Genomic DNA, 27,424 nt, shown 5'->3' with positions numbered 1-27,424 from the left:
CGATTGCCGACAGGGGCGCGAGTAGGCCGCACCTCTTTTTGCTCGCATCTATATATCCTATATACATACATCGTATTATTGTTGTTATTATTTGCATTACCACCTCCAAACCAGATCCGATCAATTAGCCCCTCATGTATAGATATTCCAAATTTTTATTTTTTTCCTCATTGAAGTAGTTTTGAAGAAAATTGCGAGCTAATAAAAAACATTTGCTAGTTCGTACTTTTTTTAAAATAAATTTTTGAAAAATCACCCCCGAAAAAAAAGGCGTTATCCCCCCTATTTCATTATTTCCAAAAAATTTTATCACCAATCGGTAGCAAATTGTTTGAAGATTTTTGATCTCCCAAGCCCACGTATTTTAGTGCAACTGGGCGATCCTAATGCCACCTATAAATGATGAAAAATATGGCAGTGGATCTGTTTATCTACATCAGTTGGTAAAGAATCCACACGTTCTGGTCCACATATGGAACAACTTCTAACCTCCAAAAACACTGCACTGTGTATTATTTTATCAATTATTATATTATTATAAACAGTTAACAGTAATGTAAAATTAAAACATTAGCAAAATGTTAACAACAAAAACGTTCTTTAGAAAGACTAAAAGTGGAAACATCTTCAAGATCTCGAGAGACCATTACCTCAGGGATGATATCTGGTGTGGTTCAGAGGCCTGTGAGGTCTGCAAAGCCAAGTCCTCAGGAAAACTTCTTGATGAGAATAGCCCAGGGGCCAAAAGTACTTTAATCCAAGGTCCATACTACCTTCTCCTGGACACAAACATTGTCCTGGACCAGATCCACATCCTCGAGGAGCAAGTGCTGTGCAACGTGGTGATTCTCCAGACAGTCCTGGAGGAGGTGAAGCACCGAAGCTCAAACGTTTACAAATCGCTCGCCGACATAATCACCAATCCAAATCGGAAATTTTACGTTTTTGTCAATGAGCATCGAAGGGAGACTTATGTGGAACGAGTCAAAGGGGAGACTGCTAATGATAGAAACGACAGAGCGATCAGGGAGGCCACCAAGTGGTACAACAATCACTTGTTCCACCAGGACACTTCCAAGGGGATCAAGACGATTTTGTTAACAGATGACAATGATAATAAGAAGAAAGCCCTGAAGGAGGGGATTTTAGCTCTAACGATGGAGGAGTACGTGGCATCGCTGGAGAATGGCATCACTGAAGGAGTGAGTCTACTCGACAAATTGAATAAACGTAATTATATTCTCGAGGGGGGCAGAGGGGGAGGGGAGGCTCTGTTTCCCTGTCATCTGGCTCCCGCTGAGATCCACGCAGGCATCAGCAGCGGAAAGCTCCTCCAGGGCTCATTCTTTGCTTCGAGGGAGAATTTCCTGGAGGGAAGTGTGAACGTAGATGGGATGGATAAGTTTGTTCTGGTTCAAGGGAGAGTTGGATTAAATAGAGCAGTTGATGGGGACATTGTTGCTCTGGAGTTGCTACCAAAAGACGAGTGGACTGTACCTAGTGATATAGTACTCCAGGATGAGGATGAAGAGGACCCTGGAGATGTGCTGGAGGAGGAGAAGGAAATTGTACAAAAGCCAACGAAGGAAGTTGAACGCACACCAACTGGCAAGATAGTTGGCATCATTCGAAGAAAATGGCGACAGTACTGTGGTATATTGCAGCCAAATGCAATCAAGGAGGTATAAAAATAATAATAATAATAATAATAATAATTCAGTGTGTCATTGAAATTAATTTTATCGAGACACCATTATTGTTTGATTATTAATTTTCCAATTAACGTGATTTTATAGTGGATACTATTGTTATTCTTGCGTTACATTTGATGGTGAGAAATACAACTTGCCTATCCAAGTAAAAAAAAAAAAACCTTTCGATAAAATAAATTTTTGTTCCATCAGTGTAGGATGGATGGTTTTAATAAGATTATGGGCCCTTTGGTACAGAATGTTAGACATCTCTTTGTTCCTGCTGAGAGGAAGATCCCAAAGGTGAGAATTGAGACGAGACAGGCGGAGAATCTTTACAAGCAGAGGATCATCGTTGCTATAGACTCATGGCCGAGGACTTCGAGGTACCCACTGGGGCATTTTGTCAGGGCTCTTGGCAACGTTGGCGATAAAGAGACCGAGAATGAGGTGCTTCTCCTGGAGCACGATGTACCACACTCTAGATTCTCGGATGAGGTTCTCAGTTTTCTTCCTAAACTACCGTGGGTCATCACAGAGTCGGTACGAAAGGTTTTATTTATTTTTTGTCACAGGTCAAAGGTCCAACTCTTCATCTATCGATTCAATTCTAGAAATTATTGTTGTTACTATTCTCCGGGATTTGATGCAAATGTTTGTGGAGGCGTGGAGGTAATTAATAACCTGATGGAGTCGTCGTTAATTAGAGAGGGAAGATTGCAACTTGTGTAATTGGTCATGGCCCATGTGGGAAGGGGAGGCAGTGGAATTTTTGATATTTCAGTTGTTGATGAATTGCTCTCATTTTTTTTTATGGAACTGCATTTTCCCTTGGGAAATTTTCTAAGATTTGTCAGTTTTCTCGCTGCCAAGACGTTGAGATTATCAAGTGCCAACTGTTTACTCTGTTGAGCCAATTGAATTAATTTCATTTTCTCATAGCTTTGATTTTGTTTTGGTAAACAAGGATTGTAATGGTCTTACCATTACATCTGACAAAAATTGCTCCAGGACTTCTGGTTTGCGAGTACTTTTAATTTTTTCCCAGTGGATGAACATTGCTTTGTCGAAGAGAGAAACCACAGTCTCCATTTCACGAATTTCTTTTATAAAAAGGTGTCACATAAATAAATACATTAAAAAATAATGAAAATTGAAAGTAGTCAGGGGAATATTACCACAATCTTTTAATTTCTTGAGAGCTTTTTTCAAGGAAATTTTCTCTTTGTTGAAGAGAATCTTTTGCTGATTTTGCTGCTGAATACTTAAATTTACACTTTTTATTTCTCTCAGTAGACTGTGAAGCTCTAGTATATTGTTTTCCAAACGTGCTTCAAGAATTCTATCCAAAAATAAAGGATCATTCATTGAAACGAAAGATAGTAGAGAGAAAGACTGAAATTTGATACTTACCCTGGATAATCGTATAAAAAGTACTCTATGTTAGTTGAGCTTTTCAGATAATTTATCACCCGCTCTAATTCATCACAAATTCCTGGAAGATCTGTCAATGAGAATTTTCTCATCAAAGTATTGTCTCCTTTGGTTATTAAATAATTAAGACTAGAGCTCATTTCAACTTGTTTATTATCATTTTTTTTAATAGCCAAAGACATTATTCCAAAGAGTATTCGTTGCACAAACTTGAAGAATTTACAAACATTGATATATAAATTGTTCATATCACGCCATAGTAACTAAACAAAAGATGGAGCTAATCAAATGAAAACAATTGTTAATTGTTAATTGTTTTGACAGGATGTTGCTCAAAGGGAGGATTTACGTGACATTGATGTGTGCTCGGTTGATCCCCCGGGATGCACAGACATTGACGATGCTCTCCACTGCAGATATTTACTAAATGGTAATATTGAAGTTGGTGTGCATATAGCAGATGTATCTCACTTTATTCGACCTGGTACTGCATTGGACAAAGAAGCCGCTTCCAGAGCAACTACTGTTTATCTTGTTGATAAGAGAATTGACATGGTACCAGGTAAAAAGTGAAAAATAAAAAATAATAAATAAATTGAAAGAAAAAAAAACAAGACATTTATTTTGATATTATTTGTAGAATTGCTCAGTTCAAACTTATGCTCTCTCCGTGGCAATGAAGAGAGATTAGCATTTTCCTGTATCTGGGAGATGGACCACGACGCCAACATCATCAATACTCGTTTTTGTAAATCAATAATTCGTTCTCGCGCTGCAATGACGTACGAAGAGGCTCAATTGAAAATCGATGATCCCAACCAGAATGACGTAATAGCCAAGTCTCTGAGGGGTCTTAATACTCTAGCAAAGAAGTTGAAGAAAAGACGACTTGAAAACGGGTAAATTTTAATTGCTCCTCCCCCGTACCACTGACCACACTTTTTTAATTAACTCCTCATAAGATGTACGATATAAATCTTTCTCACTCTCTTTCTCTCTCATAAATTGACAGGGCACTTGTATTAGCGTCTCCCGAGATACGTTTCCAAGTGGATAGTGAGACACACGATCCGATTGATGTTGAGGCGAAGAAAATGAGAGAAACAAATTCCATGGTTGAGGAATTTATGTTGCTGGCGAATATCTCAGTGGCAAAGAAGATTTTGGACGAATTTCCGGAGTGTGCAATGCTTCGAAGACATCCAGAGCCTCCACAATCCAACTTTGAGCCCTTGGTGAAGGCTGGAAAGCACCAGGGCTTCGAGATAAACACTTTATCTGGAAAGGAACTGGCAAAATCACTCGAGTCAGCTCACAAAGAGGACAATCCTTACTTCAATACAATGCTAAAGATTCTGGCAACTCGATGCATGATGCAGGCAGTTTATTTCATCAGTGGAATGCACCAACCAGCTGAATTCTTCCACTATGGTTTGGCCTGTCCAATCTACACCCACTTCACCTCTCCCATCAGGAGATACGCCGACATAATTGTTCACAGACTCCTCGCTGTTTGCGTGGGTGCTGACGCCACATATCCAGAGCTCCTCGATAAGAAGAAGAGCCATGCACTTTGTCATAATTTGAATTACAGAAATAGAATGGCACAGTACGCTGGAAGAGCTTCTGTTGCTCTTAATACCCACCTGTTTTTCAGGGAAAAGGTGGAGACTCAGGCTGGCTATATCCTGTTTGTGCGAAAGAATGCACTGCAGATACTCATTCCTAAGTATGGCTTGGAGGGAATACTCTATTTGAATAAGAAAGGACAAGTTTCAACAGTTAATTTTGTGTATAATGATGAGGAGCACACTCAAACTTGTGGGGATGTTGTGTTGAAAAGTTTTGATCCTGTGGAGGTGCAGCTGAGTCTTGATAGATCTAATGTGCAACATGAAAAACTTGTCTTCAAATTGGTAAAACCTGAGGTTTGTTAATTGCATTATTTTCTTCTTTTTCTTTTTAATGCTCACTTTGATGATATTATTGAATATTAAAATATATTTCTTGTACAGATTCCAGGTTTCAGTGTTACTTCAACAAAACCTGAGCTAGCACCAGCCTCTGATGTCGAAATGCCAGAGGTATCAAAGCGCAAAATTACCGAGCCTGATGACGCAGAAAGGCCAGGACCAATCAAGAAGAAAGGACGAAAAAAGAAAAAGAACAGAAATTGATCGATATATTCATTCAATTATTAACAGTGAACAGTGAAAATTTCATTTCTAACACATTGTCTATCATACTGTTGGTACATGCCCGAGGGTAATAAAAAAACCTTTTTGTACAGATAGATAGTTATTATTAATTCATTATTGTGATTATTTTGTAGCTTTTTCTCTCTCTCTCTCTCTCTCTCTCTCTCGGAATTGATCTTCTCTATTAACATGAAATTCTATTTTCAATTAATTATCGTAAATTTGTCCGGAGTTAGCGTATCCTAATTTTTGGAGAACTCTCTTAATATCGATATAAACAGTGGGATCTTCAATTGTACTAGGCATCTGAAAACATAAGAAAACAAATTTTCAGTTCCACTTTGAGAAATTTGGACTTTTGGTGCTGATTGTATTTACAAATTTTAACTCCTGAACGGGAGGAATTTACATATCCGGCTTGTTCATTGAATATTTATCAACTAGGGACGAGGATGTTTCATCCAATTATTCCCCCCACTATATTTTTCAGTGTCTGCTTAGTAGTAATCATAGGGGTCAAACAATGATGAAATTTGAAATTTCCCTTAAAATTAAATGGAATTTCAACATTGTTTTTTCAAGTAGTAGAGATTTCCTGATACCGACGTCGTGGGCTAGACGCAATTCTAGTGTGCGAAAGGTTGTAAGTTGGATTCCCCGTGGAACCGAATATTTCAACGGATGGCTCCGGCNGGGGGGGGGGGGGGGGGGGGGGCTGACACATTCCGGTTTTGGACACGTTCTAGGGAAAATGATGACAGTATGAAAGGAGGCACGAGAAATGTCGAAATAAAAATTTTTTTTCTTCACCCGGGGCCAAAGTGCCCCGAAAAAAAACCCACTTTTATGACTCTCGACCGCGCCAAATCGGCAATAGATTTCCGAATAATTTTTCCAGACCGAGTCCGGGGAAGTCCCTTGACAGCTCCAGCCAATTTGAAAGATGCTATGGGTCCGATCAATTGTCGCACTCGACTTACGAGCTCTTGGCTGATCTCCTTTTCATTCTTCATTGCCTCTGAAAAATTATTGGCTCATTATTCGATTCATTACCTGGAGTTGATAATTATTAAACTTATCGGAATGACAAACCATTCTTCATGACGTATAGACACAGGGGAACTTCTCCCTTTGTGTGCTCAGGAACTCCAACAACAGCGGCATCCACAACATCGGGATGTCCGAGAGCCACATCTTCAAGCGCAGAGGTCGAGATTCTATGACCCGCAACATTGATTACATCGTCGTCCCTCGCTGTTACATACACATACCCATATTCATCGATATATCCAGCGTCCATTGTATCGTAATACCCCTGTTGAATTTCAATTGGAGACATTTAACATTAAATTGATAATGAGACGTATGAAAAATTGGCATTTGAAAATTCTATTGACGTATCGATTAATTTTTGACCTATTCTAAAAATGATAGACTGACTGAAAATGTTCCTGTACAATTTATTCTTGTTTTCATTTTTTTAATGGAAGGAGTAGAATAGACGAATAATCAAGTGAATTCCTATTGACTTTTCTTTTTTTTTTCTTGCTGTAAAATAAGAAAAGGCGCAGTAAAATTGCAAAATTCTTCAATATAATAATCAGCCAAGATTTTTTTCATATGGAATCAATTTTTATGACATTTAAATATGTGAGAAAGTTGAATGCAAGTATTACTGGATATTTGGAGAAATAAATATCCTTGAATCTGTCTGCCGCCCTGTAAAGAGTAGACATTGTTCCAGGAGGGAGTGGTAGCTTGACGGCGATTCTACCGAGTTCACGAGGCGAAGCTAAACTCCCATCTTCCCTGAGAATTTGAACTGTAAGAAAGAGTGAAGAGAATAATAAGTTGGTATAAGCTGAAAGATAAAAAATTCCTCTCATCGCTATTCCTAAAGTAATTTAATCCGCCATTTTTCGTTAACAGAAGAGCCCGTCCCAAGCAGGAGAAAAAAAAAACTTTTTAATAATTATGAATGATTATTTAACCACCTTTTTTCAGTTGAAAATTTCAAGTATATGGACTAAGCATTGATTAAATTTTCATACCCCCTACTGGCCACTAACCATCGTATCCGGGAAAAGGCATTCCTGTGGTATACAGAGGTGGTTTTACATTTTGTCCAAGACCGAGACAAGTGGCGGTTATAGCGTGACCTGTTTCTGTTTGCCACCAGTGATTTAATATTGGTACTTTGAACACCTTTTCTGCCCAAGCTTTCGATTCGTAGTCGCAGTGCTCACCGGCAACGAAAATCGCCTTCAAACTATGGAAAAATGCCCTAATTACATAATAAAATTCTTGAAATAATATTACATTAGCTACTTTTTTTATTTTTACATTTTGAAAGTCTAAATTTGATTCTTGCAATTTTTTTCAATTTTTCTCGTCTTTTGGAGTAAAACTTGTAAAATATTTTATTGATTATTTTCATTTTTTCATAATCATTATTTTACGAAAAATCCATTTCATGTGAAAACAAAGTGACAAGTACTTGGATATTCTTAATTCAATCAAGATAGCCATTACGTTTTCGTTGAATATTTCATCCCCAATTTCGTATCTGGATCTGACCTTCGAAGAACTCTAAATACACTGGGTACAGTGAATAATGCATTGACTCCATGCTGTTCAATTACTCTGCCAAGAATAAAGGAAATAATTGATAAATAAGGTACTAATTAAGGGTATACCGCAGTGAAATTTCAAAGTCTTTGTTGGCGTGAGGAATGTATTATTGTATGTGATTTTTGAGCAAATCTAGACTGCAATAGATGTTAAACATGTTCCATGTAAACATTCCAATAGATTTTTTATTTTACCAATTTTGTGACTTTGAAATTTCACCGAGGTCTCTGCTCAATGAATCTTATTGAAAGACATAGGGGAATCCCAAGAGTAGACAAACCTAAAATACTGTCCAGCATCAGGTGTTCTGTCAGGTTTACCCTCAAACATGACACTAGTAGCGCCATAAAGAAGAGGAGCGTAACAGATATACGATAATCCAACCACCCAACCGAGATCAGAAGCCGCCCACCAGATAGAGTTTTTATCCATTCCATAGAGGATCTTCATGGTCCAACAGAGTGTAGCAATGTGCCCACCAACAGGTCTCTGAACCCCCTTGGGCTTATCTACGATTATTTTCAATTTGTCGGCTGCTGGAGAGAAAAGTTAAAAAGAGAAAAAAAATAAGTGTGGCAATACTGTACCGGTTGTTCCGGATGTGTAGAGTAAATAGAGGGGTTCGTTCGCCTCAATTGGAATACACGGATGTGGCTCAGATCTGTTCAACAACTCCTCGAAATCCTCCTGGCCATTTGATAATGGCGCCTCCCACACGTTTCTCCGTTGAAACACTATGCATTTTGGCTTTTCTACTGATATTAGCTCTAATGCTTCGTCAATCATTTTTGTATATCTGAAAATTTCGTTAAAAAATGACCTTTTAATACCACTCTATTCCATGCTATTAACTATTCAGTGGATTTAACGAAAAGCTGATCTTTTTGTTTTTACTTGATAATTTTCGTAGGCTCCAATCCACAACTTGCAGCAATGAGAACTTTGGGTTCGGCATGATCAATCCTCGTTGCCAACTCCCTCGGGGCGAAACCTTGGAGTATTGAAACATTTATTTATACAGTTGATAGTGAAAATAGAAGAATATACGTAATCGATCAGGAGTGTCTACTCATTATTCAATTCACACGTTGAGGGGTGGGTCCATCAGGGGCCGAGTAAGAGCCCGTTAGCATACTGATAAGAAAACCTCTTTTATCTTTGTTGGGCTCTGTTGGTACAGGGCGATGTAACGAAGCACTTTGAGCTATTATTCAATTTTTCAAGACGTTAAGAATTTACGTGACTCTGAATGTTAAATTTACGCCGATAATTTCCGACAAGTAGATATAAATAAAATGAGAGACTTGAATTGGCAAGACACACGTGCATACATAAATTTTCAATGGTTTCATATATCGATAGAAAAAATACACTGACTACAAAGAAAAATAACATTGAAAACAAATAAATAATTACTCACCGCCAAAAACAACCGAGTGGACCGCCCCAAGCCTTGCAGTCGCAAGAACAGCGATAATAGTTTCAGGAATCAGTGGCATGTAAATAAGCACACGATCGCCTTTTCTCACTCCCATATCAGCCAAAGCGCCTGCAAGTCTCGAAGTTTTTTCCAAAAGTTCGTCGTATGTCACTTTACGATTTGTCGAGGTCATGGGGCTGTCATGTATGAGTGCTGTTTTCTTGCCATTTCCAGCTTTCACATGGCGATCAATTGCATTGTGACAAGCATTTATTTCACCACCCACATACCTGATGACAAGTAACCCCGCAGACAATTGTTGGTAGATAAAAGCAAATTCGTTCAGTGAAAAAATATCATGGAAAACAAAAGTTAATTATTCCTTCCTTTCATGTGTTTGGGTTGAGGAATAATTAAGTAAATGTTGAGAGGACTCATTACCACTTTGTGAAGGGCGCATTTGAATTGTCGAGAACTTTGTTCCAAGGCTTGCTCCATTCAACGCATTGAGCTATATCAGCCCAGAATTCCTCCGGAAACTCGATTGATTTTTTAAATGTATCTTCGTACATTTTATTGTAATATGGATTCTTCGTTAGTATGAAATCTGTAATAAATTGTAGGGCATTGAATAACCAACATTATTTCATAAAGAAAAATGACTTTTCTTCCATCCTAATTATTTGTTCATGAATATGCAGTGGCTACTGCTGGAAACTATGAATGGGATAATTAGATTGAAATGAACATCCACTGCCATTCTACCATCATAATATTTCATATTATATTATTTTCGTGTTCGGGTGATTAACACTGAAAAAAAAAAAAAGAAAAAAAAACACTAAATCATCCATGCGTGCGAGTTATTATTTTTCCCCTAGGCGAAAAAAACAACTATTTTTCTTAAGGAGATATAGAATATCCCATAATTTTTGTGTATATCAGGGTAGCTGCTACTTTTTCACTCGTATCGTCACGTACCCTGCTCATTTCGGTGGTGATCATTATTCGTGGTATGTTGACCCCTCTTCTTACCCACTAGTAAATAACACCCACGTGTTGCCATTGCGTTCGAGGATAGAGGGTGAATTACAACCGTCAATGTTAATACTGTGTACGCAGTCTACATGCTAATTTTTTTACAATCTCCCGTAGATTGTACGCAAAATATAACGAGGAATACTCTGACTGAAACCGCCCCCGATATTCATTCTATTCTCTTGTCTCCACTCACGTCTTCTGCTAAGGGTGACTCTATCCTCGATAACGGTTTCATAATCACAAAATTGTGTGAGAAAAATTTACAAGAGATATATTATTGAATCAGCTGATTTCAGGAAAATATTCAATGAAATCGATTGAAATATATAGTTGTCAATAAAACTGGAAATTATTAAAACTCGGAATTTTTCATTTTTTGAAAGTTTCACTTAGATTTAATTTTTTTTAACACTAAACTGACATCTCTTTTCCATTTTCCTTTCAATTCCCGCAATTGATTTTAATAATCTTCAGTGTGGTGTGGTTATTGAAATTTTTTTTTACAGCGCCTAAAAACAAAATATTCACCACTCTCATCGCCCATTCTGTTTTTCCTCGTTTTTCCGAAACATGGTCCCAGTGTTTTCTCTTCATCCTTCACCTTGGGATCAAGAAAATCTGCGTCCACTGACGAGAGCATATTGTCGGATAATGAGAATTATTATTCTTATTATAACGCCGTCGAGTCGACGAGGTTCAGTCCATGCACTGAAATTTCTGCAGAGAAAAAAGACAATTCCACTTTAATTGCACAATCCGTGAAATTATTTCAACCACAATATTTACAAGAATATCACTGTTCAATGTTGATTCTATCATTTCTATTGATCACTACCACTAGGAGTTGGGCCAAGTTTTTCACCATTTCGAAAAAAAAATCCAAGATGAAAGGGAATCAAGTTTTTAATGAATGTTAGAAATTAATCCATCAAATTCTAAGCAATAGTTTCTTAATATCCTCGTCACGTCTGGAATGGATATGGGCGGCAGTATTCAATCGACGCAACGGTGCTACTTCTATTATACATAGCCCACCATTTAGGGGCATCCAGAAATATAAATTATCAATTACAAACGTTGGACATTAATTTTTGTTTACGATTTATCGGACAATTAGGATTAAAAATTGACAAAAATACCCCAAGATTTCACATATGAAAAAATTTTATTAGACAGAGAATTATTATCTATTGAGATATTTTTTGTAGTAATTCCTCGGCTCAACTTTCCTTTTATATTTTTCTAGTTTGATTTTTCTATTGTTGAAAAAGAAAAATTGAGTTACGAAGACAAAAATTCAGTCTTTGCCTTGTATTTCAGATAAAAATTGCTGAAAGACAATTTTTTTCTTCGATCACCTAGATTGCACAGTAATTTTTCTCTCGTGTAGAAAAATCCACTGGAACGTCACTGATCACCCAATATCCTTTATCTCGATATTTGCTCTTCCATCCTTAAACTTTCTACTCGTACTTGTTAGAGAGGTGGCGAAACTAGTCAAACTTGGACACTATGTTGGCACGTTTGTAACTCAATTTTATCCTTTCCCCAGGACAAACTGGTCCAACTTTGTATTCCCCTTTGCGAAGTGAAAAAGAAAAAACAAAAATAAGAATTAAAAAAAAAATTGGCTTCACTTTCCTTATCGACAAGTGTACACTATTTCTTTTTAAACCCGAATTTTCATGTCCTGGCACTCCCGAATGTACTCATACACAACATTGAGTGGAGAGAAACAATCATGGACAACAATCAAGTAGGTTTGACTATAGGACTATCCAACTTGTCACCGACTGTGTTGGCTCACTTTTTTTATTCATTTTTAACATATTCGTGGAGTCAACACTAGTGAAGAGATATCACGTGATACTTACGATTTCCGGGATGACCCCGGAGACCAGTCAGGGTTGGGATTATTTCAATGGTCACTGAATTGATTACTTGGTGCAGTGGGGATGTGACAGACTTGTGGTACAGTTGTTGAAAATTTTTATCACGTGATGGGTCAACTGAAATTTTTAGAAATTTTCTTTTTGAAATTCACAACAATTTCATTTGTGATGAAGAAAACAGTAGAAACTCTAGTTGTACAACCTATTACTATATTATTAGGGATTTTTATATTGAAATAAAATTGGTGATCGATAGATTCTTGATAATAACAGATTATTAGGGCCCTAAAAATCAGTGACATGTCTTGAATTTTCATCAAGTAAATGTACGATTAAAATTTACAATTTTACGAAGGAATCAATAGAAATTGTACGCAGAGAAAAAAGAAAATATTGAATTTTCATGGAATAATTGATCTAAAATTTGCACTTTTCATAGTTTTTCCCATTAAATTTGGTATTTTCAGTGGAAATGTACATTTACAAGTTTATTTTCGCCTCCGTACAATGGAAATTAGCAAATAAAAGTAAAATATACGTTTCATAGTAATTCAGGGGCTGCAGAATGCAATAGACTAGATCAGATCAGACCAGATCAGACCAGACCAGACTAGACCAGACAACTTTGTCACTAACAAGTCCAAGAGCCACTCTTGAAATACACAAAGCTACGCACGTCCAACACGTATACATCGGTGTCGAACGGTGACGATGTGGGAAATGAGAGAATCCAGAAATGTGGTGAGAAAAATGTAACATAGGGGAACTTGAACTGGATTCAAGGACGGAAATGATTAAAAAAATGTTCAAAATTGGTTGAACGACATCAACAAGACCGATCGTTATATGTTTTCATTGAATTATGAGTTCAGTTCTTAGTTGAGTTTTCGCAAAATATCTCCGAATCTCATTAGAGAATGCAGAAGACGAAATTTTCATGAATTTCCTATTCTACCTTATCCGCAGACAATGTGTGAAGTAAATAAATTGATGTGATTGACCAAGACGGCACGACGCATATAATAATAACGGCAGGTTTAAGGCAATTTTGGCCACAGTTGACATTCGCGGAAGAATAGTCTTATCGACGCGCTCCGATTATGTTGACGTTGAAAGTTGCCGCATAATAATATTTAGGCGGATTTGGATATTCGGCCAGTTCAATGGTTAATTAATAAGTGTATTAAACTCATTGTAATGACTAACATTACAACCACCTGATGCCACCAGGGTGTAACACGTCCCATTGCAGAATATTCTGTTTCATGAGCTCGCTGATGGCTGACAGTCAGATTTCATGGAACAAAGCCGATGAAAATATCATGTGAGCTGGTGGGACTTCCGTGATAGGATAACAATCCGATCCCTTGTGCAATTTTCTTTGGTTGTGTATACGAGTTGTTGTGTGGTATAATGAAACAGACATTTATAAACGTTTGGATTTCTATTCTCTTCATGAATTGTCTGATTTTTACTCAACATTCGTGGGGCATTTGTAACGGGGAGTTTTGTTCTACTGTCCTACTGCCGTGAAAAAAAAAAGTCAATTCACTAATTTCACGAATATTCATTTTCACTGAATAATTTTCTCACAAAATTGTGATTTTTAAATTAAAGAAAAAATTTTCTGACATTTATTTTGAAATTTTGATTGAAATCGAATAAAGAAAAAAGTAAAGAAGGGTAAATAAGACCAATTGTCAGAGGAGAGCTAAAGATTCAGCACAAAGACAGCCTACATATGTGACAGAGTCTGACTGGAAGACGGAATACTGTTTCGCGGAAAAAAAAAAAAAGTGTAGCAATCGAGTTGTCTGGTGGGTGGAAATACGTGTGCCTCGCATTTGAATGACTATAGGCCGGGTGGAAAAAAACAGATCTTTTGAAACAATACCAAAATACCCTGATTCCCCTTCATGGGTGGATAACTCAATCAATTATTAAGCTAGAATAATATATTAAAATATTAAAATTAATTTTGCGTAAAAATGTAAAAATGTAGAAATTCATTGAAACATTCCAGGAATTGAAGAAGAAAACTCCAATAATATGAAGGAAAATAAGAGCGTATGGACATACGTAGGGAAAAACACATAGAATACAAGGGAATTTTCACAGCTGAGTGAAATTATTTCGTTGGAAGAGCATAAAAATTTAATTGCCGTGTTACAATACATTTGCGTAGGTGCTGTAGCCCTCAGACCGGGTTAAATTAACAATGTTAAAGTGAACAAATGAAAAAGAGGGAAGGTACCATGGATGTGAGAGCGGTGACAGACCGTGGGGGTGGGTCAGCATCACTTGCCTCATCTCGGTCACTGCGACGCAGGATTTATTTAACTTGACTAAGCGAGTGACAAATTGCTCCACCTCCTGTACTCAGTTTTCCATGAATGGGTTGGCGAACCAGTAAATAAAACTCATTTACTCCCGGTATTGCGTAATACTTGGATAAACCTATTTCTCTCTGAAAAGGCAAAATAAAAAATTTTTTTCTTCACACATTTCTAATGATGAAGAAATAAAAACTCGGACATGAAATATGAACAACTAGGAAAGCCAAAAAGCCATTGCAATTAATAAACTCCAGCATTGTCAAATAGGTTTGAAAATCTCCCTCATTAGCAACTGCTGAACGAGAGCCCAGCCCGGCCACGATTCTACATTGAATCCAAAACTATGGAAAAAGTGTCTATTGAGTTGTTTGCCAACGAAAGTGCACGTATAATGGATCTTCGATGGGTGGCTTTGCTATCGTTTTTAATAAAGCTTCGTTATCTTACCGCCCAGCAATATTTTCCGTGTACATGACATGCTCGCAAAGTAGAGGGAGAAGTTGAAAAAATTATTTATCGTTTCAAGTCCAACGTGGGGGGAATATATTTTATATTAGTACATCCAGAGCTCAGGTGTGAAATATGATAGGAAATCATAAAAAACGTATCAGAACAGGGGGAGCTAGATGTTTTTTAATGTATTTCTTGTGTAGGTTGAGGCATTTCATTTCCATCAGTGTAAACTAAATTTTACTGGCGAACTCTACAAACAGACGCAGTATAGTGTGGATTTATTGCACCCAAAACTCAATCATTTAAAAGCGCAGGTGTCCTGCTTTTCGCACTGGGTTAAAAATTCACCTTTTTAATGTTTTCCCCTGAATGTTGGGTATTATTATTATCATTATCATTATTCTTTTCCATATCTATTGTGCAATAGCTTTTATTTCACGCTCCTCTCTAATCCCCATTTTTCAAAGTATTCTATGTGTATCTCGGGAAAATGCAGAACCCGTGCAATAATTAGCCTTTAATGACAATAGGCGAAAGTGTCAAAGATGAAGCAACAGAAATTCAATAAATTGCCAATTTACAGCTTGTAACGAGCGTTTGTGAACACGTGGATGTGTTTTTGCGAGCTTCTGAATAATCTGAGCACGTGAATTGCAACGTTCGCTATTTGCGCTGGGTTCAATGATATAATTATGTTTATTACGTTGTAGGGCTATGACATAGGTAATTTACATGGAGAGAAACTTGGTTAAAATTTTTTTTCTTCTTTTAGGAATTTCTGTTAGCACTATAGTGGAAAAAATATTGATATATGAATAGATATTGCAATTTGCTAATTTTCTACTAAAGTCGAAATTTCTCTCTCCTCTCTCACAATCTCATTGTGAAATATTGCATCATATGTTGTATATATTGTAAAATGCCATGCATTCTCACTCTCGGTAAATTCCACTAAACCACATTAGAAATGATAATACACGTGATCTTTACCGTAAAAAGCTATAAAAATTCCAGATTGAAATGACTTTAAAGCGGGGGGAGGGAATAGTTATGCATCAGTACCCCCCCATATACCGCAATTGTATGTATGGCGCCCCTTGGAAGCGCGCATGGCAACGCGGTGGTGAGTATTTAAGGGCTGAATAGTTGTCGTCTCTCACCACTGTATCGTCAACGTCAGGTCCTGGAACACCGCGCAAAATAATTTAAGGGGGAGAGTCATCGAAAATATCTTGACGAACAGATAAATTTCAAGCTTCACTTAACGATATTTCAAGGATAATCAGCGCGCACGCTGTCATTTATTTCGCAAGATCGACAAGAAGGAAAATCTACATCTGCAGGTTAGTAAAGTGATTATGCTTAAAATATATGCCAAATTTTCTCTGTTATCAAGTGATGAATGTCTTCTATTTCACATAATGATAAAATTATTTGTACCTTATAAATTTTTGGTATGATGAGTTTCTTCAAGTTTGGTGCTTGTGAAGTTAAGGAATTAGATCTTAAAGTCGATGGAAGTCGTAAATCCTAGTGAACGAATAAATTAGCGCATCGATTAAATACAAGTTGTATAGATTACCTGAAACACCAAAAACACCATTCGATTTCCATTTGAAATGAATAGCGCGCTAGAGTTGGCAACAAGTTGCGCCATCCTGCTGTGAAGTTTTCGATTCAGTCCTGAGTTTCGTGAGGAATAAGTCTCGTACAGAGTGGTAAATTATTACACGGAGAGAAAAGTTGGAAAATTTGACTATACGAAAGACAATCGTGGAGCAAAATGTTTTATTTCAATCACGAATTTAGTGTTTGCTTTTCCTAAGCAATTATCACAGAATAATGCAAGGCATTTGTAGGATTTCAAGCACTTGAAGAGTAATTGATTCCCATACGCGTTTTTAGAGCTTCATAATAATAATTCGTAATTGAATGTCGGAATTTCGTTAAACTTTGCCCTTTTTCGTTTCTCTGTTATCCCAACACCCCGGGCTAATTACTTAATTACTACGACAACTAATGAGCATGGCAATGAGACTCTTGTATATTACAAAGTTCCTGATTATATCAGTGATCAGTGCGATAATTAATAGTACAAACGGACGCTAGACAAGCGAATAATCCGACATTTCCAACTGTCATAAATTGAAGTATTATTTACCAGAGTTTCCACCCCTAGGATATTCATGATTGATCTCCGTAAAAAAAATGAGATCAAATATCAGTGACATGATACTATTGTCAAACGCGAAATCCCCGCGAAAAAAAACCTCAATTCCTCCCACATTTTTTTAAAATAAAAAAAATACCTGAGAAAAGAGATTGAAAGAGGACTTTCATTTGCTCAACGAGCGCAACGAAGCTCAATGCAATTATAAATTCATCAAGAAGATAAATCAAAAATTCATTTAACTCTGAGAATCAGATTTAGAGACGTAACTCGGAGCAGCAAGATAGGAATTAGATAGAAGATGATTTTTTAATTATCCTAAACAATGAGATGGAAGTGTACAATGGAGATAATTGGACAGTCGATATTTGTAGAATATCTTTACTTTTGCAATTTTCAAGTCTATTGCTACAATAAATATTATTGAATATTTTGAAAATTCCGGTTATTATTGTTGTCAAGAGTTGGAGTTTTGATAAGTTGATTAGACAAAAATGATTTATTGAGATTCCATTGAATGACAATTTTGACAACTAGACTAGAACCAGGGAATTGATATTGAAGTTTATTACAGAATGAATTAAAAACTATTTTATTCAATTGAATAGCTGCTGATTTCTCAGCTTGATCATGATACAAATTGATAGAATATTCTTTAAAAAGTAACGAATTCTATCCTTCAGACTAGACTCTTAGAAAACAAGCAGGGGACAGTGATAGAAAATTTCCAATAAGTGTACTGCAAATTTTGCCAAAAATTGTTAAAACGGAATCTAGAAACCGGAATCCGATTGCTTTCTCCCTCTAAGAAATTTCATGAATTACTTAATGTCAAAAAATATTTAACATTGCATCTATAGTGCTGCCTCCCCCCCAGAGAATTAATAACAAGACAAGATAAAAAAAAAGAAAACCAAGAAATACCTTGAGAAGCTTAAATTTTCCATGGTTAATATGGCAAAGTCTCTCGACATATAAATATTAAAGGGGACAGCGGAGAAAAATACAAGATTTTATGTGTGCAAGAGAGTCTTTACATGAAGTAAAGACGTTGGGGATGAGTCGAGTTGGTAGAGCCCATGAACCAGCGATACGATACATTATTCCAGGCATGCTGGAAGACACCGGGAGTTATATGATGAACAAAAATTGAGTCTTACGCTCGTCATCTTATCAACATGTTACGTTGGCCTCCAGCCTCCGATGCATCCTCCGAGACATCATTATGCCGTCAGTTCCTTGAAGTTTATCTGCCACACGACACGATTGATCGTATGATACCTCACAGACTAGAAGATGACATTCAGAATTGTTTTCCAAGGTTTCTGATAATGCTTTGCCCTCTCGGCATCTTTTCTCTCTATTTTCAAACAAACAAGCAGAGCATCGATTCTATCTATTGACAATGTACGAGAAAACACTCCAGTTTTTTATGTATGAGTATATCTCCATGTTCCGGGAACGAAACGAATGGGCGTCATTATTTTTCATATTTATTATTATATTTTTTGCAGGTCTTTTCCGTTTGCTCATTCGACTTTATGAATGAAACAGTGCTTTGAATATGGCTGAAAATTGAAGGGTTTTATATATTCTTCAATTTTTTCATGCATTGAAAATCGATAGATTGTTAAATATTAATGTTTCATTTGAAAATTGGGAATTCTATTGAATTCACAGAGATATTTGAAATTTCACGTTCCCCCTTCCTCCTAGCGGTCGTTCAATCGAATTAACAGTGGAAAATGAATTGCCTTTATTTTTAAATAATTTTTTGTAAGCGAGTCTTCTTATGTCATTTTGATATATCCCGATTTAAATGGTGGTATCAAAGTGGCTTGAAATTGAAAGGTTTTATCATTCACATCTGTCGAAATATCCGTATAAATGGATATGGTAATTTCTATTTTCATGGAAAACAAAAGGTTTTATTTGAGAGTTGCCATCATTCTGCGGCTTTTATGAGAGAAAAATATTTCAAGCACGTTTGGAAAATGGAAATTGTCCCGGTGTATTTTCGGTAATCGATATTCAATCTTAGCCCAAGGGCCAATGAAAATTTCATGGATCCAATCATAAAGCTATCGCGGCGTTTATTACCAATTTACTTTGAAAGCCACCAGGGTTTTCGTTTTAAAAGAGTAATTACATTTACGCAAACTTGGTAACAGGCAATTATTGGGCATTTTGTTGTTGGTAATTGGTGCAATGGATGAATACAAAGTTTAGAATTGAATAAAAGTGAGGATCGAGGGGATGAACAAGTATTGCCGAGAGTTTCTTAATCGCAGTCGCCGAGAACGAGGTGGTAACTTGAGAGGAAGGTGAGGATTCTATGGGAGAGGAGTCACATACGAAAAAAAATTCATAGGAAGCCTAATAAATTTCATCGAATTTCCATTCAACTTCCTCTCTTATCTGTTTTTGGCCGTTACTATTGCAGCCAAATATTGCAGCTTATCCGTGTGTTTTTGTTCGATAGAAATGCTCAATAGAAAAAATCAATAAATATTTTCTCGAAAAATTTATCAATTCAAATTTGCCAAGTTTTTCTATTTGATTCTTTTAATGAAGAAACAGAGTGGAAAAAAATAAGTTCAAATTGCTAATAGGTTTTTCTATGAAATTTTTTTCAACATACGTGCTGAAGCAAGACAAATGGATAACCATCATCTCATGTTGTCGGACTGTCATGAGGATAAGGGAAATTGCGAAATTGCAGATTGCAATGGTCCCGATGGGGAATTACACTGATATTTCCTCATACGTGGCAAGACAGAGTGAAAATTTTCACCCTCGGGAGCGAGGCGGTATTGTTCTATTATAGATGTTTCTGCAGCAGTCTTCATTTCATCTACAATTGGCCAAAAGTAAATGTATTGAAATGAAGGAGAAAAAGACAAACGCGCTCAACAACAAATACAGATAATACATATATCGGAAATATTTCTCTTGATGGTTTTTTGGGGTGAAGTAAAAATTGTTCTCTTCATATTTATCAATTTAGTTGTCTATGAATATTATGAAAATATATCGAGGTGGTAATGCAGTAAAAATGAATAAAGCGCGAGCGGACAATTTTTTCGCAGTTGAGCGAACGCTTGGGTGAAGTTGAAGGGCGGATTGATGAAAGAGTCTGAAGAGTGTTGGAAGATTCATCTCCTTCTTAATATGATTAAGTATAATAATCTCCGACTTGCTAGAATAGAAGCGAGTTGAACAAATTTGACCAAAATCACAGTGTTTAAATCAAACATTAATAATCACAGTATTTTCACTGAATAATGGAACTAAAATTTAAAATGTCCATGAGTTTTATCATCAAATTGCAATTTTTTCGTGCAATTGTTTTGGAGAAAAAAAAAAAAAATGATAAAATATACTGGGGCATTTTGCAGTGGAAAAACCTTAGTTTCGTCATACACATTATGATTTATGAGGAGCATTGTAACATTATCTACAGCATTTAATAATTTTGTCGCACAATAAAATGTTTCCGTGAACCATGGCAAATTGACGTACGACGTCATTCATTCTTATTCGTCAACTTTCTGACTTATCTATTAGTTTGAAACATTTATCAGTTCCTTTGACTTGACTTTATACATGGATTATATCTTGAGATGAGTTCTTTATCATTTCGAGATAATCCACAAGTTGTTTGCCTTCTCAACAACTTGACTCCTTATCCCTGGTAATGATTACACAGTATGTCTTGACGGTTTTTCTCAACAAGAGTTGGGAATTTAATCCCCCGCTACAATAGGGGTGTGAGTTGATGAATTTCTTGGGGTAAACGTGATCAAGTTGATATTAATACACAACACGGTTGGCGGGAAATTTATTGGCTATACCTCTATGCAGTATACGAATAATTGGATTCGGATGATGCATTTGATAATAACTCGCACTACCTCTAGATGCAATTTAATCAATCAATTAATCAATCAGCACATGAAGAGCAGTTTAGTTATATGCAAATAGTTAACCAACAGTCAACATTTATACTCCTTTGAATTTCAATTGGAATACGGATTGGTTGTTGTTTTCACACCAACGGAAAACCAATTCCAATAAAAGATAAAATCAGAATGACTTTACACGTTTTTCGTGGATTTTCATTTGATGAGACTCCCCGCTGGTTGAAATAATAATGTCAAGGGAATGCGGGTCACTGCATCTATTCTAATTTTTCTGGAAATCATGCCATATGGATTATACTAAAATCATTGACTTTTATGTTTTATACAGATAAATTCTTTCATCTTCATTATATTCATGTTTATAAGGTCCAGTAAATAATTTTTTTTTTATAATTTGAGTGAATGAATCGCTTTATCTTTGTTATATTTATATTTTTCAATCGAATTAAAAAATTATCTACTGTTTTTAATAACAGTTTAAAAAGGAAAATGAAAAAGCTAAATTATTAGAATTGGTTGGTAACTATGGATAGGGAAAGAAAATTCGTGGATTGTGTGAGGGTAGAAAAAATGAATTATTCAGATGATTCTGTCTTCCATATCATACAAGTGCACAGCGTACACAGCATAACAAATAATCCTTTTCATATAACATAAGAGCCCCCAGAGGCCTAGTCAGTGGAGCGCATTTGTGTATGTTGAGGGAGTTGATGATAAGCGAGGGCAACAGGTTGCTCATGGAATTCACTCACCGGAAAGTGAAGTGATCAAATGATGGAACACCAAAAATTCGAATTTCAGTTGAAATCATATTTCTTTATGTAGTTTTTTTCAATAGAAAGCTGGAGACCAAATTTCTCTTTTCTTTTTGTTTTTGGACGGAAGTTGAATTCTTCCGTCTTGTTTTTTAGTAGCATATTTATTGAAATAAAAAGATGAAAAGATATAATATAGTATAGTTTGTTGTTATGCATATAACGCTTCTCGATTTTTTTTTCAATATAAGATAGTTCAACTTATACTAAGGGGTTACACAATTATGGCCAGACAAATGAATGCGACGATCTTGATGATTTGTTAACATGACATCAAAACAAAAAAAATCATTCTGTAATTAGATTATTTTTTTTTACTCGTAAATAAGAAAGACCGAAAGACTTGAAAACCGCCCAGCAAGCTGAGCGATGAAAAAATTTCCCAATCAGAGGGTGAGCTCTAGTGCATAATGATTTATTATAAAAGGTAACACAGCGTATCTTGAATTATTATTCCTATAAAAATCATTTTATTTATTCAAATTATTAATACTTAAGTTTTCAGTATTATCTTGAACAAATTAAACTGATCGAAGGGTGAAAAGTGACTCTGATTCATGACCTTTAACTTCAATTGCCTTCGCACATTTCAAATGGAATCTTGCGGCAATTTTTGCAACTACTGCAGCCGGCAAGATTATCGAGTTGGCCGTAATTCTAATGCCAACGGCGGCGATGTGATTGCCGTCGTATTGACGGGTATGGAGACGGATACGGAGAATCATTCACCCGGACGTCCTCATACGTTCTCATCCCCCTCAGGCGTTAAGTGTAATGCAGATCTGAGATGGCTACTCGACTCACTCTCCCAGTCATTTCCGTCTTCATGCTGAATGTAGTAGTACAACAGTTTGCTCTTTATTTTGTTTTTGAAATTCTAAAATATTTATCAATTAATTTAAGACTTTTTCTCATTTTCAACATTCGCCGAAGAAATTATGATAATGATAATGGAATGCAAAGACACATTCAAAAGGATATTTAAGTATTATTATTCAAATTGAAAGTTGAACACATTGAGAAAAGGCGCACGTAACTATCAATTTGATTTCAATAAACTTGCAACGATAATGATATTACCAAGAAGATTTAGGAGATGTTGAAAAAAAGGGTGTCCAGTAATATAAAACTTTTCTAATAAAGTTAGACCATGCCCACAACTCGTGTTTGCTGAATCCCTTGTCGCTTTCCCATGGTCAAACTAGCACAGTTTGTTATTGATAAAATCCACACATACAATCAAATAAACTGAAGGAGTCATGTAATATCGAGGACCGGAGAATAAATCATCGTTATTGATGTCGGTCAAACTCACTTGCCGATGAAAACTTATTGGACATAGGGAGATATATATATATATATATATATATATATATATATATATATATATATATTCATAGCGTCAAGTAAGTCAGGTGGATTTTACGGGGGCAATGATTAGGTACACGCAGCAATATCCCGACGGAACCCTCGCGAGCTTCCGGTCTGATCGCGAGCGTCCGTTCCCCTGGCATCCGCCAATCGATCTCTTGACTTTTCCAGCCTTTCTTATAAACGATATTTCAATATAGTTTGTTCAACGCTTCGATGATCACGTGCAGAAAGGAATGTAATCATTCATCAATGAAACAGGAGTAAGAATAAAGAAAAATTATATATTGGAGACAAAAAAATGCCCGGAATTTTCAAGCAACATCTTCATGCAAATGAATAAAATTCCATTTGAATTACAAATAGTGAAATGGCCACGTAAAACAGTAAATACTATTTTATTTGTCATTGCTCTGCAAATTTGTCTGACAAATGAATTGTTGTCTTCATTGATGAAGAAAAATTCTAGAAATGATTAAGAGTTTAAAAAAAAAAAATCAAATTGAATTAACAGAGACGGATGATCCGACATTGGATTTGATTAGATTCTATTTGACTCCACAGAGTGCCGCAAATACGAACAGTGGGTGATATCACACCTAACATGAATTTATTCGCTACAGCTAATGGCCGTTGCAAGTGGTCGTACATCACGCGTGTTTACCTTCCTTCCCCTCGAGAAGAAGGCTTCACTCTTTCAACAATAACAACTAACTATTGCCTCCACTAAATCGTTTAAATCGAGTCAACAGCCCACGTGACGAGAATTGTAATGGGGTAGTAGTGGTGCGGGAAGCATTTTGATACTGATGTAATTGACTACGTGTCTCTGGCACGGCCGTCCTCTCATTATTTTCCCCCTACGGTTATGGGCAATTTTCGGGAAATTAATTGTTCTTTATCACTTACCGGAGATGAGATGAGATATTCTATTAATTTTTTATTTTTCCATTTCGCGTGGCGGGATTTATTTATGATGATAGAATCCACGTGAAGTGGCATTGATCATTAATTCGAATTTATTCGAAATTGTTGGCTGGGTTAAAGTTAAATTAAAATGTTTGGTTCGTGAAATTAAATATTGAGGCAGAGTACATAATTAGGTGTCTGTAAGCTTTGACACCTCGCAATCAATGACATTGTTTGTAATAAAATTAAATAAGGACAAATAAATTGTCTGCTTTTCGATTGCGGAATGGAAAAAAATGAAATTACTAAATGTATGATTTTTTCTTTTTTGTTTCATCCCCATAGAGAAATGAAGTGCAACACTTGTCTCTTAATGACCCTAACTATCACAATCTTGGTCATTCTCTCCCCGGAGATATACGGCATGCCACCCGCCCAATGCAGTCCCGGTCTGTTGGACGAGGTACCGCCGAGGATTCGTAAAGTTTGTGTCGCCTTATCCACCATTTATGAGCTCGGCTCAGCCATGGAAAACTACATTGACGATAAAGGTAACCATCTGATAACACGATAGTGGATTCCATGTTGCGTAGGTTGGGGAGAAGGGTTAAAGGTAAAGTTGAGATTTTGCGGGAACAAACTTTGCGCCAGTGATAGTGGGCAAGTTTCATTCCAGCCACGAGTTTGACGTTTCTAGATGAATTGAGGATAATTGGGGATGAGAGCAAGGGTGGCGGGCTCTAGGAGATCATCGATTGCTTCATATGCTCGTTAAACTCTCTCGTCTGAGTAGTTTGAGATGATATTAAATAGTTTGTTCTTATGAAATTCATTTCAAAATTATCAATAAAAAAAAAAATAATAATTTTCTACAACTTTTTTTTCTTGAAAATACAACGGAACAAATGAAAATTTATTGAATTTTAATGATAGAAAGGATTAGTTATTATTAACCAATGCATTTGGTTGGAGACTAGGGTGTATTCGCTCCCACCAAATGTCCATTCGTTAATAGTTATCGAATCTCGTTTGGAATAAATGAATCATTCTATCAGTGAGGGATTCCCTCCCCTCCCCTGCCCCTCTCCACTGTCACCAAAACGAATCCATGAATTATTGTTCACGTGTGAAAATTACTTTGTGGAATAATTCCCAAGGACAGAATATGATGTACAAACATTCACAAAATTACATATCACTGAGATAACCGCATTTTTCTCTCCACCAGTTCCTGTTATCCACGAGAACATACCGCTACCAGACAGTGGAGTGAAGCGTCAGGACGTGGACCACGTATTTCTCCGTTTCGGCAGACGACGCTAAGTTAACAGGGATCGCGTAGCTTTAACCGAGATGTCAAGATGAAATTTAAAAAAAAAGTACTACATGGAGAAGAATTTGAGATATTTCAAGAAATAAGATTCTTTCAGCTTTTTATTTTTTTATTTAGATTATTTGTAGATAGAATATTCATGTATTACTTGTCAATTTTGATGCCTCGGTTACACGTGAAACCAGAGGAAATGAAGTCTAAAAAGAAACAATGTAATAAACAATTTTCATTCCAACTCCATGACTGCTAGAATTAATTTTTAAATTTCTCATTTATTGATTTTCATGAATTTTTATCGTTGATGCTTAAAATTCTTTTACGAAAGTTATAGTAATAATTGAAAAATTGACAAATTAAATTATTTAACGAGACGCTACAGATGTTACCTAAATTAAGTAATAAATATACTGAAAGCTACTTGACGTTGATAACACTGAAAATCCAATCCACTGTTCATTGCTAAAAATTCAACTAAAATAACAATAATAATAATAATAAGGCAAAAAAAAAAAAAACCATCACTTACTGGTGTTAAATAACTAAATGCATTTATCCAGTGGCCGTGAAGAAAATAACGCCGATTCTGTTCGTCAGTCGAGTCATGGCTGTATTTAATTACCTCGTCATTGAGAATAATCGAATGCAAAAATCCGCGCACGAAAAAATTTCATACAAGAACCTAGCTGGAATAATTCTGCTTCTTGCCTGCGCGATTTTTAAATAGAAAATATCAAATAAAAACTATTTTATAGAAAAAAATATCTGTAGAATTCCATTTGTTTTTACTAATTTTTCAATTGAGACATTTTTTATAACAATTCCTTGTCACCAATTTTTTTTTCCACTCTTCATCAGATAAAAAAAAAACTTGCAGAGGAATTTCTATAAAAAAATTCTCAACAGAATAAGCTGTACAGAAAAATCAAATTCAGATGATTTTTGTGTGTAGAAAAACACCATTTCCTATTGAACATTTCTATAAAAAAAAGAAGCGTCAAAAAAAATAATAGAAAGTTCAATAGAATTTTATAGCAAATTTTATTTGTACGTGTAACCGCAATTGCTAATTGTGCATTGGAACAGCCATCCACCACTATTCACTGTGCAATCAGAAGAACTGAGAGAGGTCACAGATTGATTTCTTCTTTCAATGTTATTCATTTAACTGCTTTATCAGAACAATATTAAGTATCCGTCGTAGGCCATCAGTGAGTCGATTACAAATTAATTGAGCCTATTTTCGAATCTCTCATCGTCTGACCCTCGGTCTCAATGAATTACACGCCTCTTTAAGATTGAAATGGATTGACAAATATCCAAGGAAAAAAAAGTAACATCATTCATCGGAGAAAGATTGAGCGATTGCTATCGACAAAAATTGACTGTATGCATGACTCGATAATATCGAATAATTATATATTTATTGTATGATATATGTATATAAATTATGTATCAAAATTATCCATCAATTTTATTCGTAAGAGTGCAAAACTCCCCGATAATAAAGTTTCATTCGCAGACTAATTAAATCGATGCCATTTAATTAGAATTTAATCAATTGTTACCGCGAAACAGACGAGGCACTCGTCGCTTTGTTCGTCAAAGCATCTCCCTGGGCGTTCTGGAGAAGAGAAAACAACTCATTCCGCGAATTTGATCTACTTGACATGCAGATGTTGCACAGGGATTCGTCTCAAGTTCTACAAAACTCCACTATTGTGTAGGGGAAATTATCAATGCCGAGGAGTGTCAGAATGTTTACTGGAAACCCACATAACTCAATCGCTTTTATCGCTAGAACACGTGT

The 27,424-nt window shown here is 36.1% G+C and overlaps 4 protein-coding genes across 7 annotated transcripts; 2 read left to right on the top strand and 2 right to left on the bottom strand.

Annotated features, from left to right (window-relative positions):
- The first annotated feature begins 456 nt into the window (after positions 1-456).
- LOC107044839 (exosome complex exonuclease RRP44) lies at positions 457-5,414 on the top strand. Of its 2 annotated transcripts, XM_015266999.1 has the most exons (7): positions 457-509; positions 605-1,682; positions 1,950-2,234; positions 3,450-3,687; positions 3,766-4,024; positions 4,138-5,053; positions 5,141-5,414. In XM_015266999.1, exons 2-7 carry the CDS (start codon positions 1,158-1,160, stop codon positions 5,300-5,302), a joined length of 2,385 nt encoding a protein of 794 aa, XP_015122485.1. In that variant the 5' UTR covers positions 457-509; positions 605-1,157; the 3' UTR covers positions 5,303-5,414. The 2 variants fall into 2 exon arrangements, with proteins under 2 accessions (XP_015122485.1, XP_015122411.1); XM_015266925.1 differs by having other exon boundaries at positions 457-1,682.
- On the bottom strand, positions 1,945-3,373 carry LOC107045158. The gene is made up of 5 exons (XM_015267341.2): positions 3,105-3,373; positions 2,870-3,033; positions 2,676-2,794; positions 2,376-2,596; positions 1,945-2,301 (listed from the first exon to the last, which is right to left on the bottom strand). The coding sequence occupies exons 1-5, from the start codon at positions 3,371-3,373 to the stop codon at positions 2,268-2,270; spliced, it is 807 nt and encodes a 268-aa protein (XP_015122827.1). The 3' UTR covers positions 1,945-2,267.
- LOC107044976 (acyl-CoA synthetase short-chain family member 3, mitochondrial) lies at positions 5,295-14,632 on the bottom strand. Of its 3 annotated transcripts, XM_015267093.1 has the most exons (15): positions 14,562-14,632; positions 12,290-12,424; positions 11,774-11,994; positions 10,944-11,132; positions 9,816-9,981; positions 9,375-9,664; positions 8,849-8,945; positions 8,542-8,750; positions 8,235-8,487; positions 7,856-7,966; positions 7,393-7,592; positions 7,000-7,145; positions 6,416-6,638; positions 6,166-6,341; positions 5,295-5,629 (listed from the first exon to the last, which is right to left on the bottom strand). In XM_015267093.1, exons 4-15 carry the CDS (start codon positions 11,053-11,055, stop codon positions 5,531-5,533), a joined length of 2,082 nt encoding a protein of 693 aa, XP_015122579.1. In that variant the 5' UTR covers positions 11,056-11,132; positions 11,774-11,994; positions 12,290-12,424; positions 14,562-14,632; the 3' UTR covers positions 5,295-5,530. The 3 variants fall into 3 exon arrangements, with proteins under 3 accessions (XP_015122579.1, XP_015122660.1, XP_015122722.1); XM_015267174.1 differs by lacking the exon at positions 11,774-11,994; XM_015267236.1 differs by lacking the exons at positions 12,290-12,424; positions 14,562-14,632 and having other exon boundaries at positions 8,235-8,463; positions 11,774-12,192.
- Positions 14,633-16,270: 1,638 nt separating this feature from the next.
- Positions 16,271-26,401, top strand: LOC107039179 (myosuppressin). The gene is made up of 3 exons (XM_015258714.1): positions 16,271-16,439; positions 24,630-24,835; positions 25,513-26,401. The coding sequence occupies exons 2-3, from the start codon at positions 24,634-24,636 to the stop codon at positions 25,605-25,607; spliced, it is 297 nt and encodes a 98-aa protein (XP_015114200.1). The 5' UTR covers positions 16,271-16,439; positions 24,630-24,633; the 3' UTR covers positions 25,608-26,401.
- The last annotated feature ends 1,023 nt before the right edge of the window (positions 26,402-27,424 follow it).

Source organism: Diachasma alloeum, unplaced genomic scaffold (assembly GCF_001412515.2).
Source record: "Diachasma alloeum isolate Michigan unplaced genomic scaffold, Dall2.0 Dall_scaffold_00176, whole genome shotgun sequence".
Lineage (NCBI taxonomy): Eukaryota > Metazoa > Arthropoda > Insecta > Hymenoptera > Braconidae > Diachasma > Diachasma alloeum.
The sequence above is the reverse complement of the archived record's forward strand: the minus strand, read 5'-3'. Positions and strand labels throughout refer to the sequence as shown.

Excerpts from the sequence above, each read along its gene's own strand:
- LOC107044839 (XM_015266925.1), top strand. The coding sequence starts at position 579 with ATGTTAACAACAAAAACGTTCTTTAGAAAGACTAAAAGTGGAAACATC. Across the intron at positions 1,683-1,949 it reads AGCCAAATGCAATCAAGGAG|AATGTTAGACATCTCTTTGT; the intron begins GTATAAAAATAA and ends CCTTTGGTACAG. Across the intron at positions 2,235-3,449 it reads CGTGGGTCATCACAGAGTCG|GATGTTGCTCAAAGGGAGGA; the intron begins GTACGAAAGGTT and ends TTGTTTTGACAG.
- LOC107045158 (XM_015267341.2), bottom strand. The coding sequence starts at position 3,373 with ATGAACAATTTATATATCAATGTTTGTAAATTCTTCAAGTTTGTGCAA. Across the intron at positions 2,795-2,869 it reads CAAGAAATTAAAAGATTGTG|AAATTCGTGAAATGGAGACT; the intron begins GTAATATTCCCC and ends TTTTTATAAAAG. Across the intron at positions 2,302-2,375 it reads ATTAACGACGACTCCATCAG|AATTGAATCGATAGATGAAG; the intron begins GTTATTAATTAC and ends AATAATTTCTAG.
- LOC107044976 (XM_015267093.1), bottom strand. The coding sequence starts at position 11,055 with ATGCTCTCGTCAGTGGACGCAGATTTTCTTGATCCCAAGGTGAAGGAT. Across the intron at positions 9,982-10,943 it reads CAGAATGGGCGATGAGAGTG|ATTTCATACTAACGAAGAAT; the intron begins GTGAATATTTTG and ends AATTTATTACAG. Across the intron at positions 8,751-8,848 it reads GAGCCTACGAAAATTATCAA|ATATACAAAAATGATTGACG; the intron begins GTAAAAACAAAA and ends CGAAATTTTCAG.
- LOC107039179 (XM_015258714.1), top strand. The coding sequence starts at position 24,634 with ATGAAGTGCAACACTTGTCTCTTAATGACCCTAACTATCACAATCTTG. Across the intron at positions 24,836-25,512 it reads AAACTACATTGACGATAAAG|TTCCTGTTATCCACGAGAAC; the intron begins GTAACCATCTGA and ends TCTCTCCACCAG.